This window comes from Plasmodium gaboni, chromosome 13 (genome assembly GCF_001602025.1).
Source record: "Plasmodium gaboni strain SY75 chromosome 13, whole genome shotgun sequence".
NCBI lineage: Eukaryota > Apicomplexa > Aconoidasida > Haemosporida > Plasmodiidae > Plasmodium > Plasmodium gaboni.
Window position 1 is genome coordinate 2261680 of NC_031493.1, and position 16474 is coordinate 2278153.

The window sequence follows — 16474 nt, forward strand, 5'->3', positions numbered from 1 at the left end:
TGTGATGAAATTTATTATATTCTTCTTCTTTTAATTGTCTTTTGAATATATTATACATTTAATTATGGTTATAATTTAATATAATCTATAATATATTGAAAGAAAAAAAATATGAATAAGTATGTGGATGTGTATTTGTGTTTATTAACTAATATGAGTATATAAAGTATATATATGAAAATCGATGTTATAGACATAAATATATATACAAATTATATATTTATCTGGGGAATAATTTTATTTTATTTTTTTTTGTTTAAAGTGTTAATTATTATATATATGAATGTATATATATATATATATATATATATATATATACATATATAGTTATATACTATTTTTATATATATATAAATAAATAAAAATTGTACCACATGAAGATATGGATTTTGTATACCAACAGGAAGCGGAAGAAGATTGTTTAATTAGCTTAGATTATATATTAGATAAATATGACTTATATCGAGATAATATTATAAACAATGGTGAGTTAAGAAATTTACTTGATAAATTTATTTTTCAATACAACAGTATTGATGAGTGTGAGAAAAAATTATTAGAACTTTTGAGACATAATGAAAAATATGGTATGGATAAAATAGAAAAATATTATTTATTTATTACAAATATAATTAAAGAAATATGTCACATTGAATTAATACCTATAATATATAATAAGATATTACAAGAAAAAGATAAGAAAGATAATTCTTTTATTGTAAATAGACAAGAATTTTTAAAAAATGAAAATAAAAAAGAATCTGAAGAAGATTATAAAATAATATCTGGATCTATATATAAAAAATATATATTAGTATTAATAAAAATATTATATCATTCATATAAATTATCTAATAATTATCAAAAGAATTTAATAACATCTATATCGTATATATGTATATTAATGTCTAAATATGATACTAATAATTTACCTAATGAAACAATACCAGAATTAATATATAGAATTTTTTGGAAATATTTTTCTCAAAATTTTAATATAATAAATGAAACATTTTTTAGTCTACATAATGATGAAATTATTTTATCCTCCTCTTGTTCGTCTTCCATTTCTAGTTTATCAGATGATTATTCAGATTTATCGTCAGGATTTTTATCCCCTAGTGAAGATCATTTAAAAAAAAATGATTTAAAATCGATAGCACAAAAAATGGGAATTTCTTTAGATTCTGAAAAGGATGAGAAGGATGAAAATAATTATGGGGGTATATCCAAAGATACTGGTGAAAAAAAAGTTAGAAGAAGAAGAAGGAGAAGTAAAAAGAATGTGACAGGAGATACTAATATAACATGTGATGATAATAAAGGAGATGTAATTAATAAGGAGGAAGGAATGCCACAGAGTATGGAACAATTAAATAACCCTGAAAGTGGGTTGCAAGATCAAGGGAATGTTGTAAAAAAAAGAGGTAAGAGAAGAAAGAGGAGTATACTAACAGAAGAGAATAATAATAATAATAATAATAATAATAAAGATATAAATGTTAGTAATAATAATAATGATGATAATCAAAATATAAATATTAGTAATAATAATAATAATGATGATAATCAAAATATAAATATTAGTAATAATAATATTGTATCTTCGTCAAATATGATTGATAATGAAAAGAATAGAAAAGTAAAAGTTGAATGTGATAACAATTTAAAGAATAAAAATTGTAGTGTTAACAATAATGTTATAGGTGCCAAGTCAAATATTAATGAAGAAGATATAAAAATATGTATGCCTATTAAAAATGATGTAGAGAAAGATAACCAAATGAATACTTCTAATTTGATAAATACAGAGAATAAAATAAAAATAGAAGAAAATGTAGGTACATTATTCAATAAATTAGATATAAATGATGAAAATGTTTTTTTTGTAAATATTATATTAAATATATATATTAATTTATTTAATATAAAAAATATGGAAATGTTCTTATTTTATCATGAAAATGAAATTACATATAAAAAATTTCTATTAGATAATATTGAAGTTATAGTAAATCAAATAAAAAATATGATGAATAAGGTAAAAAATGATATGAGTCCATGTATAATATATTTTTTAAAATTGATTCTTTTTATACTCATATATCTTAATGATTTAGCTAGAAAAAATAAAAAGAAAGGTCAAATGAATCACATAAAAAGTAACCCATATAATGATATAAAAGGCAGTGAATGTATTAACTTAAAAAGTAGTGATAAGAATAATATAATAAGGAATTATAAAACTAGTATAACAAGTAACAATAATAATGATAATAATATGATAAATAATGATAATAATATGATAAATAATAATAATAGTAATGCTAGAAAAAGTTTTTCTGGCAAAACAAAAAAAGACACTTTAATAAGTGAAAAGAATGATTCCTTTTTTCCAGATACACAAAAAACAGGTTCTATTGGAAAATATATTTCTAATTCTAGTAGCGAAATGTTAAAAAAAAATATATGTGATGGAATAATTCACAAAGATTTATCTAATGTTAGTAGAAGCAAAGAGAATTTTACAAATAGTTATAACTCAAGTGTTGAAAGTAAAATAAATAAAAACGTTTCCTATAGCAATGATACAATATCTGTTAATAGTAGTATATTTAATAGTAATATTATAAATAATAATACATTTAAAAAGAAGGGTATTTTATCTAACCCTAGTAATAGTAGTTATTTGAACAATAGTGATATAAACAGTATATCATATAATAAGAATAATATGTCATCATTTGATAATAGTAATAATTATAATGTAAGTTATGAATATAGTAGTAATGTTGATATATGTTCTAATAGTATAAATGATAATAATAATATTAATAATAATAATAATATGGGGGAAGTGAATTATAATAGAATAAACAATGAAGGTTCATTTCCTAATATGGATAATAACCATATAATAAGTAATAGTTATAATATTCATAATAATAGTGATGATAATACTATAAATAATTATAATAGTATTATGATGAAAGGTTCTATGGATATAGATAATAAGATATATAACTCAAAAAATAATATAAATAATAATTATATGAATAATAATGTTAGTACTATTAAGAATTATAATAATATAGCTTATAATGATGTATCAAATAATTTAAGTGTAGGTAATAAATATAATAGTGATGAAAATGATTTATATGTTTTATATGATGAAAATAATTATATGAATAATTTTGACTATGTAAAAAATATAATTGACAAAAAGAGAAAAGGGGTATATTATGTAATAGTTGAAACTATAAATAATTTATATAATAAAACATTTCTAGAAATATTAGATAATTTATTAAAATGTGTTGAAATTTCTTTTAATGATGAAAATGTTGTAATAGTAAATAAAATATTTTCTTATATGTTAGAAAATATAAATTATTGTAACGAAATAAATAAATACAAAATATATATGTTTATATTAAGTAAAATTGATAAATTTATTAAAATAAAACGTTATAATGAAGATAAAAATTCTACATTAAATAATTATAATTGTTATTTTTTATTACACCTCATACTTAATATATTTAAAACATCAAGGAAAGAAAGAAATATTTGGGCTTTATTATTTGAAGTACATTTAAGTAAAACTAAGAGAAAAAAATCAACAAAAAGAAATAACTCAAGTATTAATATGTTAAAAATGAATGTAAATAATAATATGATGATAAACAAACAAGTTATTGGTAATAATAATATGTTTATAAATACTAATGATATAGACACAAAAAGTAATAACACATCTTATAATAATAGTAGTAATGTGATAAATAAAGATTTAAGAGATAATGTTTCAAATATGAATAGTTTAAAAAATAATAAGAATGAAAATGAAAATAATAATATGCATTTATCTTCTGAAAATAATAATATGCATTTATCTTCTGAAAATAATAATATGCATTTATCTTCATTTATAAAAAATAATAATAAAAAATTGAAAATTGTAAAAAGTGAAGATATAACTACTTATAATAAAAAAAAATTACAAGATATAGATACGAATTTATATGATGGAAAAAACTTTATATTAAATAATATTATAAATTTTTTATTAGAATGTTGTATAAGTAATGGTTGTATTATTAGATATATGAGTTTACGAGTTTTTTATAAAATGACCAAGTTATTTATTTTATATATAAAAAGTAAGAAATTAGAATATGAAGAATTAATATTAAAAAATTATTTAATAAAATCTGTTTATCAGAATTTTTTTGTGTGTATATTTAATTTTTTAAAAGAGCCAGATACTAATATATATGTGTATATTAAATTACGAAATTTATGTATCAATTTGTTATATATATGTAGTAAATTAATGTCATCAAATTTTCTGAATGATTTTTATGAAAGGGTAATATGTTTTAATTTGCATTCGGTTGATAGATTTTATAAAGCAGTAGAAGAAAACACACCAAAGAGTAATAATAATAGTAATAATATTAACATTAGTAATATGAATATTTGTAATAATAGTAGTAATTATTTGGAAAAAAAAATGGAAAAAGACAATCAAGGAGATATAGATAAAGAAGATAATAAAAATATGGAAGAAAATATTCCATGTGATAATCATAATCATTTGAAAAGTTCTTATTGTTTATTCATAAAGAATTCTAAAGATCTGTATTTATTTACATTAATGATAATATATAAAAAATATCGTTGCATTGAAAATTTTAAAATATTGAAAAAGATTCTTAAATTATCAACTGAAGAGATTAATATAATAATGAAGAATTTAATAATTTCTGCGCAACATAATAATAGTAACAATAATAATAATAATAATAGTAACAATAATAATAATAGTAACAATAATAATAATAATAATTGTAATAAAGATGGGTGTGTTGTTCGAACTAGAAGAAAAGAAATTAATAAGGTTGATAAGTTATATATAAAGAATATAAATATTGATGATTTTATTCCTAAGGAATATTATATAAAATTAAAAAATAAAGGAGATGATAAAAATAAAGAAAAAAATGATTTAAAAGAAATAGTATATAAGAAATTATATTTTATAAATATCTTTTTTTTTAGAGAATTAAAAACACATGATTGTTATGATAATACATTTGTATATTATATATATAATTGTATTTATTGTTTTTTTCATATATATATAAATAGATTTGCTTTCTTTATTATATTTATAAAAACAGAACATATGAATCTTCATAATTATATATATTCAGATATATGTAATAATAAAGAAACACATAATGATACATCATCTGATGATTTTAAAAATGTTCAAGAATTTATTTCTCAAATGTTAGCATTATTAAAAAGCTATCTCCATGTTGTTATATTAATTGAAGATCATATAATTAAAGTTAATTTAGAAAATCTATTAAAAAAAAAAAAAATATTAAGAGGAAGAAATAGAGGTAAGGATGAACGAGAGAATGAAGATAATAAAATATATCAAGAAGATGGAAAGATATTTCAATTTAATATAAATATAAATACAAATGATAATAAAAATAAAGGATTTGATGAAGGTAATAAATTATGTGATGAGGAAGATGAAGAAATTGAATTAAAAAATTTAAGAAACTTTAAAAAATTAATAATTATAGAAATACAAAGATTTTATTTACTATTTGTTAAGTTGTTAAAAATGTTATTATTATTGAATAGACAAAATGGATATAGTATAACATGTTTTGAATATTTTTTTTTCAAATTAATGAAATTAATAGATAATGATCTTATAGATATATATACTAAAAGATATATATTTAAATTTTTGAAATATTTTACAATTAAAAAAAAATTCACAGATATTGTTATTACAAAAATTAACTTTTTATATTCTAAATTAAAAGATAAAAAGAAAAAAATAAGTCATATGTTAATAACAAAAGATATTAAAAATAATCATCTACTTTATTCATATCTAAACAAATGGATAGAAGACAAATGTATAGATGATGATTTATTGAAATATAATGATGAATTGTATTCCATGTCTAAGTGTGAGTTAATTAAAAAAGAGAGAGAAATTGATGAAGAAGATGTTGAAAAAAACTTAAAAGATGGTATGACACAAAATCTAAATGATATAAATGACAATGGTAAGGTTAAAAGAAGAAGAAGACGAAGAAGACGATCATCTGTGGATGGAATAACAAACAGAACATCTATAGATGATAATGTTCCTATTAATGAAATGAAATTAGAATTAAAAGAAGACAATGTAGAAAAGACGAATAATCAAATATGTAATAATGAAAAGGAAAAGGATAATCATGGATGTATACAATTAAATGAAAAAGAAATAAATAATAATCTTATAAATGAAAATATAAAAAAAGATGTAGGAACATCCAATTTAGAAAATTTTAATATGAATAATAATATGAACGATGAAACAATTTACGATCAAAATAATCATAATAATAATGAAAGTGTTATAATGAATAAGGATGAACAAAAACAAATCAATCAAATCAATATTAATAATAATAATAATAATAATAATAATGACAAAAAATTAGATGTAGAACCAAACAATGTATCCAGACGTGGAAAATATGAGAGGAGAAAAAGTTCCAAATTTTTATTAAATGATCAAAATAATAATATACAACCAAATGATGAAATTCAAAATATTCAAGATGACAACAATACTATTAATAAGAGAAGGAGAAGAACGCGAAAAAGTAAATTAAATGATAAATCTGGAGAAAATAATCCATTGAATGAATCAATTAAAAAAGATGTAAATACAAATAATAATGATATTTTAGAAGAAGAAGATAAAAAATGTACTTTGTCTGTATATGAGAAAAAAGATACGAATGATATAATGTGGTTAGATTCATATCTTAATTTTTATGTATATACAAATAAGAATAAAATAAATAATAATGATAATAACAACGACAATTATTGTAATGATGGATTTAATACGATCGAATTATTAAACGAGAATAAAAATCATTATATATCAAATATAGGTTTGTGCTGCGAAAAAGTTATAAAAGAATTCAGCAAATTCAATTTTAATAAAAAATATAATTTAGAAACATTTAAAGAATTAAAATTAGAAAAACGATTTTATGAAAATATAGAATTATATTTATTAAGTATTTTTGTATTTGAAAAAAATAAAAATATATGTGATATATATTCATTTAAAGACAATTATAAACATATAAAAGATTTAATAGAATATTGTAAAATGTGTAATATAGAAAAAGGATTAGAAATAATTGTAAAATGCTTATTTACATATTTAAGAGAAATTAAATTAGATAAAAAAAGTTATGTATATAATATGATAAAATTATTAACACATTCATTCTTATATATACCTTTTAGAAGATATACAGCAACTCCTTTTATATTTATATCTTTTTGTTCTTTATTTAGAAATTCAAGTCGTACCTTTATGAATAAAATAATTATTCATAATTTTCTTACAATATGTTATTCTTATATTATGCTTATAAAAAAACAACAAGTTGATTTAAAACGTCAAATGTTGATCAATAAAAAGAAAAAAAGAAACGAAAAAAGAAGCAGTGTAAGTAATAACCCTGAATTAGAAAAAACAAATTTGTTGGATGAAAATATAAATATAAAAATACAACCTAATGTAACAAAAACGAACAAGGAAGCTGACAATAATAATAATAATAAAATGAATAATAATAAAATGAATAATAATATGACTGATATAAAATTTGAAAACAATTATTTTAGTAGTTACAAAGGTGAAGAAAAAGTTAATAACGATAAGAAGAAAAAGAAAAATACTATTAATGTAATAACAGAAGATGTAATTAAACAAGTGACAAACTGTATGAATAATGATAATTTGATAGAAGATAAGAAATTATTGAAGGGTAAAAAAAGAACTAGTACTGCAACAGAAGGTACACAAATTGTTAGAAGAAGAAGGAGAAGAAGAAGTAATAGTAGTACTAAAGAAATTGATATAGATATGAATAATAATATAATAAAGGGTTTTAAAACATCACAAAATGAAGAAAATGATTTGAATTCTAGAAATAATAATATTCAAAAAGATAATATTACTAATTTATTAAATAACAAAATGGAAACATATAATATACAAAATGAAAATGGAATAGGAATATATAAAAAAAATAATAAAAAATATTTAGAAGATAATTTATTTTTACATTTAATTAACTTTTATATAAATTTCTCCTGTTCTGTTTATTTTCATTATTTAACTCACTATGAAAAAAATTATGATATATTGAAGAATATAATATTTTTAGGTTTAAATAAATTGTTGGAAAAGAGAGAGAATAAGAAGCTCTCTTGTTTTGTTTTGTCCTTATTATATATTTTAATATGTTTATTATTAAAGGTTAAAATAAAAGAAGAGTATATATTAACATTAAATAAACATAAAAGTAATAGATGTAGTATGAAGAAGAAAGAAAGACATGAAGAAAATAATGGATTTGTAACAAATAATATTACTAAATTTAATATACGTAGTGATAATATACAACCATCAACGGTATCAATAAATTGTCTTAATAATGATAATATGGAAAATCAGCAAAATGATAATAATAATAATAATAATAATATCAGTAATAATAATATCAATAATAATAGTATCAATAATAATAATATCAATAATAATAATATCAATAATAATAGTAGTAATAGTAGTAACAATATGAATAATAATGGTTGTAATAATTATCATTCAAATAATGATGTAAGAAAATTTTTTGTTAAATACCTTATTAATCTTATTGACGAAAATGAATGTAAAAATATTTATCTTATTAATGATAAGAAATATTATAAAGATATAAATAAAATAATACATATAAAAAGTGAAGATACCTTAAATTATTTTAAAAGTTATTTTCCAAATAAATTATATAAAAACAAAATGGATAAATATATAGAGAAGATATTTGTTTTAAATAAAAAAAAGAAATTATTTTTTATGTCATCATTTAATTTAAAAAAGAATATAAGAAAGATTAATTATTATAATAGTATATATTGTAATAAATTTTTATTTAATCTTTTTTCAGAACCAATATTATTTGAAAAAGATAATAAATTATTAATTAATACAAATTTCAAAAGAAATATGAATCATGATAAGAATATGATGAGATATAATTTATTAGATTATATTATATATACATGTTTTTATATAATTTTTTGTAAAATAAAATTAATTAAATTAATGAAAATAGTATATAAAATTAATAAAAATGATTGTGAATATGTACCTATGAATACATATATATATAATAAGAAAAAATATAGTATATGGCAATTTTATTTAAGTATAGAAATATTACATTTAATTTTTTCAAATATTAAATATGTTCCATTTAATTCTATCAAATTAATATTAGATATATTTTTAAATAAAATATATATATCTATATGTACTCATGATATAAAAGAAAAAAAAAATTTAAATAAATTACAAAATATATTTTATGATTTTTTCTGTCAAACATTTTATACATATCCAGAAACATTTATACACTTACCACATTTTATTTATCAGTATCAAAAAACATTACATCTCTTAAATTTATTATCAAACTCAGTCGTTTGTAAAAAAAAAAAACAAACACCATCTTATTATTCGTTAATTCTAGAAATTATGAAAAGCTGTTTCCCAAAAATTGATTCAGATGATATTAATGAAGAAAATGGAAAAAAAAAATTAGAGGAGAAACAAGGAATAGAAAAGTCACAAAGAATGTTGAGAAGTAACAAGGCAAATAAAACATAAACGTCCAAACATATACAAAAATATATATGTATGGAAATATTTCTATTATGTTTATTATATATATATATATATATATATATATATATGTGTTAAAATAAAAATAATGCATTTTTTTTTTTTAATCCTTATGGTATTATATATTTTATTTCCATTTGCTTGTGCTATATTTATGTATCTATAATTTTTATTTTATTTTTTGGTGATTTATTTTATTATTTTCATAAACTTTGAAGAACATATAAATAAATAAAATTAAAACTATATAAACATAAGATGGTAATAAATAACAAGTATATTTATATGGTTTCTTTAGTTGGGTATACAAATTTGTTATGTTTTAAGAATACAAGAGGAAAAATAATATTTAAAAAAAAATATATATATATATATATATATATATATATTTATATATATATATATATTTTTTTTTCTTTGAATTCATCCCTAATTTCAATGAAAAGATGTTTATATACAACCTTAAAGATTTATTAGATGATCATTTATGATACCAAAAAAATAAAATAAAATAGAATAAAATAACAATAATTCATTTACAATGTAGATATTAATTTGAATTATAATATTATGATGAATATAATTGTATGTTGTATTTATTTTTTATTAATTAATATAATATATATATATATATATATATATACTGTAACATTTAAATTTTGGTATATAAGAAAGAAAAACTTAAAATATATATATATATATATATAATTTATCATTATGTTATAGTTAATTGTTCTCTCCCTCCTTTAATATTATATGATATATATTAAATATAAATTTTAAATATGTTAAATATAGTCAACATAAAGTAACATTTAAAATGATAAATTATAAATAAAATTATATATATATATATATATATATATATTATATGTATGTTTTATTTTTATATTTTTTTTTTTTTTTCAATATGATTAATAAAAGAAAGTAACAATTTCCATTTTGATTTCTCTATATTTATTCAAAAAAATATATGTTTATTTTTAATGTATTTATTTCATATATTAGTTTTATATAAAAAGCGTATTTAATATTATATTTTTATATTGAAAAAAATACATACAGATGGAATATTAGCAAATAGAAATATTTTTTTTTTTTTTTTTCCCCCTATTATTATATAAATTTAAATATATATATATATATATATATATATTTAAATATAATATATTTTAGTACATTATAATGATAATTTGTAACAATAATGTTAATCACTTTTGGAAAAATATAAAAAAGAATATAAGATTAGATGGGCGTACTTTTGAAGATTCTAGAAATGTTTGTATAAATTTTTTAAAGGATTATGGTCATGTAGAGATAACAATTGGTTATACAAAAGTTATATGTAAAATAACAAGTGAAATTGTAAAACCACATGATAGGAAATTAAAAGAAGGGATGTTAAAAATAAATTTAGATATAGATAATTCTATTGATGAAAATGAGAATAATGATAATATGAGTGATGAATGTTTAGAAATAAAAAATATTATAGATAGAGTATTAAAAACTAGTAATATAATAAATTTTGAATCTTTATGTATTATTCCAGGTAAAAAAGTATGGTGTATATATATAAATATTATGGTTATAGAAAATGATGGGAATTTAACAGATGCTTGTTATTTATCAGCTTATTGTGGTTTAGTCCATTTTAAGAATCATCAAGTTAAAGTAATAAAAAATGGAAATATAATAATAGATAAAGAAGACATAAATTATTCTCCTTTATCAATATTAAATTCTCCAATTGTTACTACCTTTGCTTTTTATGAAGAAGAAGATGTTTGTTTAATCGATCCTTGTTTATATGAAGAAGAATTTATGTCTTCTAAAATATCTATTGCATTAAATAAAAATGGTAATTTAATAAGTTTATTAAAACCAGGGGGAATACCTTTAGCTTGTTCACATATTATGGAATCTATTGAAATAGCCAAAAAAAGAATACTTACAATTTTGAAAATATTAGAAGATACTTTAGAAGAGGACAAAAATATAAGGAATTATCTAAATAAAAGAAATCTACATGTTAAATACTCATCCCTTCCTGTAACCATTAAATATGATAATTCTTTTAAACTTAAACCAGATATCTCATTAGAAAGATATACAAAAAATTCCCAAATTTTTGAAGATACTATAAAAAAAATTGAAGAATACATAAAATATAATCAAGTACAGGAATGTCTAAATAATATGAATGTAAAACTTCAAGAAAATAATGAAGATGCAATAGATATATACACCTTAAATAGAGAAGGTAATCTAAATGAGTATCATAATTTTAATGAACAAGATAATAAAAGATATACTAATGAAAATATAAATATAAATAAACACAATATAAATAATCAGAATTCTATTGATCCTATGAAAAATACTAATTTATTAAATCCTAAAGATATAGCAATAATAAAAAGACAAGAATTTTTGGATAACCATTATGATGCAAATAATAATAATAATAATAATAATAATAAGTATAACAAACAAGCAAATAAAACATTCAAAAAAGAACTTATCGATTTCTCAAATTCATTTACAAAAGGTCATAATAAAAGTAATAATTTCTCTGATAATCAAAACGATATTTGTGAACAGCATGATAACTCACAAGAGTCAAGTGATGATGTCTCAACCATAAGAAGTGACGAATCATCAGATATTGATTTTTCCGTTGCCATTAATCAAAATTTAAAAAAGAAAAAATAAAATAAAAAAAAATATAAATATATATATATATATATATATATATATATATAACTTTTTATACTTTTATCATTTGAATAGTATATATTTTTTTAAATATAATAACAAACAAATAAAAAAATAATGAGAAAAAAATTTTTTTAAGTGTATCTTTTAAATTTTTTTATATATTCTTAAATTTTTTAAATAAATGTGTTTGATATATATATAAATAATTCTATCTAATTGCTAATCTATATAAAGTTATAAATATTTTTATAAATTAAATAACAAACAAATAAAAAAATAATGAGAAAAAAATTTTTTTAAGTGTATCTTTTAAATTTTTTTATATATTCTTAAATTTTTTAAATAAATGTGTTTGATATATATATAAATAATTCTATCTAATTGCTAATCCATATAAAGTTATAAATATTTTTATACATTATGAAAAAATTATATATATAATATATATATTAATAATTATCATATTTATTTTGAATTATCCTTATCTTTAATTTTTTTTTAAGACTTTCTTTTTAATAATTTCTTTTTTTTTTTTTTTTTTCTTTTTTTTTCAAGTTGAAAATTTTTTCTGTATTAGATAATATAATATTAAAGAAGGAAAAAGATACATATTTGTATTTTATTTTTTTATTTAACCTTTATTATTTATATTTGCAAATTTTTTTGTATATTATTAGATATACACAACATTTTGTTTTAAATTATATTAAAAAAAAAAAAAAAGAAAAAAAAAGAAAAAAAAAGAAAAAAAAAAGAAAAAAAAAAGAAACACATTATTGCTAGTTCACTTTTTTTATTTTGGTAACATTAATACAATTTTGAATATATAATATTTATATAATTTTTTTTTGCTTTTTTTTTATAATTTATAAAAGAAATATATACCCTTATTTTTAAAGGAAAGTATTTAAAATATAAGGGCTTAATGGGAGGAATGACAAATAAAGGTATAATTTATATAAATAAATTTATATATATATATATATATATATTTATATGTATTTTTTTTTTTTTTTTTTTTTTTCCTTTTAAATGTGTATATGTTTAAAAAATGTAATATTAAAAAAACTATTATTTGAAAAAAAAGTAAATACGATAAACCTTCTTGATCTTTGAAAAAAAGTAAAGACCTTATTTATTTATTAAAGAAAACCAGTCGGCACAATGCCCAGATTGGTTATATTGTATTTGTTATTTTTTGTATTTATGAAAATTAATTGTATAAATTATAATTCATTTTCAAAAAGAAAAATCAATTATCATTTTATTATAGATAAAAATGAAGATATTAAATATAAGCATTTAAGAGAAGATGAAAAATTAAATTTTTCAAGAAGAAAAAGAAATAAAAGAAGGAATTTATCAAACATATATTATAATAGAGATGATTATATGATAAAAAAAATAAAGATACCAAGAACATATAATTTTATTAAAAATATTATAAATGGTTCTTTAAAAGGTTGTACATATAAAGAGAAGAAAACTAAATTCAATATATACAATATATATGATGATAAAAATAATAGAAATTCAGAAAATTTAGGAAATGAAGATGGAAATTTATTAAATAAATTAGGGAATGATTATTGTGATAAAGATTCTTACACTAACAATATGAATGAAAAGAACAAAATCGTTTTAGATAATAAGAATGAGAAAACGTATATTGAAAATATGAAAAAGAATCTAAGTAGAACAGATGAAGTTACATATAAATATGTAGAAGAAATGGAATTGAAAAAAGTAAATATCAAAGGTGTAGATATTCAATATAGATTATATAATTTAGAAGAAGGTATATATATTGTTGATAAAGAGAATTATGAAAAAATAAAAAATCTATGGAATAAAGATGAATTAAAAAAAGCTAAAGAAAATTTTGAAGAATCATTCGATATTAAAAAACAAGGTATTAAAGATGATGATTGGATTATGTTACCTTTTGAATATGAAGAAAATAAAAATATAAAATTAGTAAAAGCAGATTTTGATAATCCAACATATGATTATATATTAACATATTATGATAAAGAAAGAAATTATTATTGGGAATATAAAAGAAGAAATTATTATAAAATGTTTAAAAATACAGTACATGAAACTCCTCCATATAAATCTGATTTAGAAGAAGATAAAAGATATTATGGTAAAGAAATTATAATACCAAAGAAAAAATTAGATAATGATATTTTCAGACAACCAATGTTAAGTGATGTTATGACTTCAGGTTGTAATAGAGAACCTTTAGGTTTCGAATCTTGGAGATTTGTTAAATATCCATATGGTAATTTAATAGAACCACAAAAATATAGTAAATTATATTGTATTAAAAAAAATGATAAAGGTAAACCTAGTATGAGATATCATTATTTAGGTAACAGTAATTTAGCAGTATCTGAAATATGTTTAGGTACCATGAATTTTGGAAATTATGTTAATGAAAAATTAGCACATGAATTATTTGATTATGCATTTGAAGAATTTCAAGTGAACTTTTTTGATACAGCTGAAATATATCCATTGCCAGCTAGCGAAAATTATTATGGACATTCAGAAGAAATTTTAGGAAATTGGTTAGAAGCCAAAGGTAAGGCCAATAGGCACAAATTTGTGATAGCTACTAAAATATGTGGTCGTACTGATAAACTGCCTTGGATGAAAAAATATAAAATAAAGAGTGAACAAAAAAATATATTAAATAAAAAAAATGGGGATATATACAATGACAATAATTATAATAAAGAGCATTATATAAAGAACGGGAAATCGCAAGAATATTCACATAGAAATAATAATAGCAATATGTTTGACAAAGAAGATAATAAGAATGGTTATGATAAATTAAAAGAACTAAAAGAAAAAGAAGATTTATATTTAAAAAAAGATTATGAGAAAATAGATAAACTTGAAGAATATGAAAAAGAAAGATTAGCTAATAATCCTAATTTGATAACATTAAATAAAGAAAATATAATAAATAGTGTTGATAATTGTTTAAAAAGATTAAAAACAAGTTATATTGATTTGTTGCAATTACATTGGCCAGATAGATATTATCCTGATCAATCATCTGGTGATTTTAGTCATGTATTATATGACTATAACAAATATTATGATGATTTTATACCTTTTATTGAACAATTACAAGCATTAGATGAATTAAAAAGAAAAGGAAAAATAAGAGAATGGGGATTAAGTAATGAAACCCCATTTGGACTTCTAAAGTTTTATGAATTATGTAAACATTTACATATATCACCACCAGTATCTATACAATTAGAATATAATTTATTATGTAGAAATGATGTTGAAAAAGGATTTCCAGAAATATGTAGACCACAAAATACGAATATTTCTATATTAGCTTATTCGCCTTTATGTGCTGGTATATTAACAGGAAAATATTTAGAATATACTGATTATACTACAAAAGGAAGAATGCAAAAATTTCCTTCCTATATGAAAAGATTAAGAGGATCTATAGCTACTTATATTATTAGAGAATTATATTATTTAAGTCAGAAATATTATTTCCCAAATTTAACTGTAGCTGCATTGAAATGGGTATATACACGACCCTTTATAACATCAACTGTTATTGGTGTTTCTGATTTTTTACAATTGAGGGAAAATTTATATTCATTAACTAACGAAGTATTGTTTACTGATAAGTTAGAAAGGGAGATAAATGCTTTACATTGGAAATTTAGAGATCCAATCAGGATAATACAATAAAATAAAAATATTGTGAATGAAATAATATATTGTTTTATTTCTTTATAATTTAATTTAATTTTTTTTTTTTTTTTTTTGTAATTTTGTTGTTTTGTTATTTATTTATTTATTTATTTATTTATTTATTTATTTATTTATTTATTTATTTATTTATTTATTTATTATTATTTTATTTTATATTTTTTTTTTTTTTTTTTTTTTTTTTTTTTT

At 18.4% G+C, this 16474-nt stretch overlaps 3 protein-coding genes across 3 annotated transcripts; all 3 read left to right on the forward strand.

Annotated features, from left to right (window-relative positions):
• Positions 1-382: 382 nt before the first annotated feature.
• On the forward strand, positions 383-9790 carry PGSY75_1364400 (hypothetical protein; the record flags this gene model as incomplete). Its single annotated transcript, XM_018787664.1, has 1 exon — positions 383-9790. One exon carries the CDS (start codon positions 383-385, stop codon positions 9788-9790), a length of 9408 nt encoding a protein of 3135 aa, XP_018640406.1.
• Positions 9791-10990: 1200 nt separating this feature from the next.
• On the forward strand, positions 10991-12520 carry PGSY75_1364500 (putative exosome complex component RRP45; the record flags this gene model as incomplete). Its single annotated transcript, XM_018787665.1, has 1 exon — positions 10991-12520. The coding sequence occupies one exon, from the start codon at positions 10991-10993 to the stop codon at positions 12518-12520; it is 1530 nt and encodes a 509-aa protein (XP_018640407.1).
• Positions 12521-13690: 1170 nt separating this feature from the next.
• On the forward strand, positions 13691-16264 carry PGSY75_1364600 (putative aldehyde reductase; the record flags this gene model as incomplete). The annotated part of the gene is made up of 1 exon (XM_018787666.1): positions 13691-16264. The coding sequence occupies one exon, from the start codon at positions 13691-13693 to the stop codon at positions 16262-16264; it is 2574 nt and encodes an 857-aa protein (XP_018640408.1).
• Between the last annotated feature and the right edge of the window lie 210 nt (positions 16265-16474).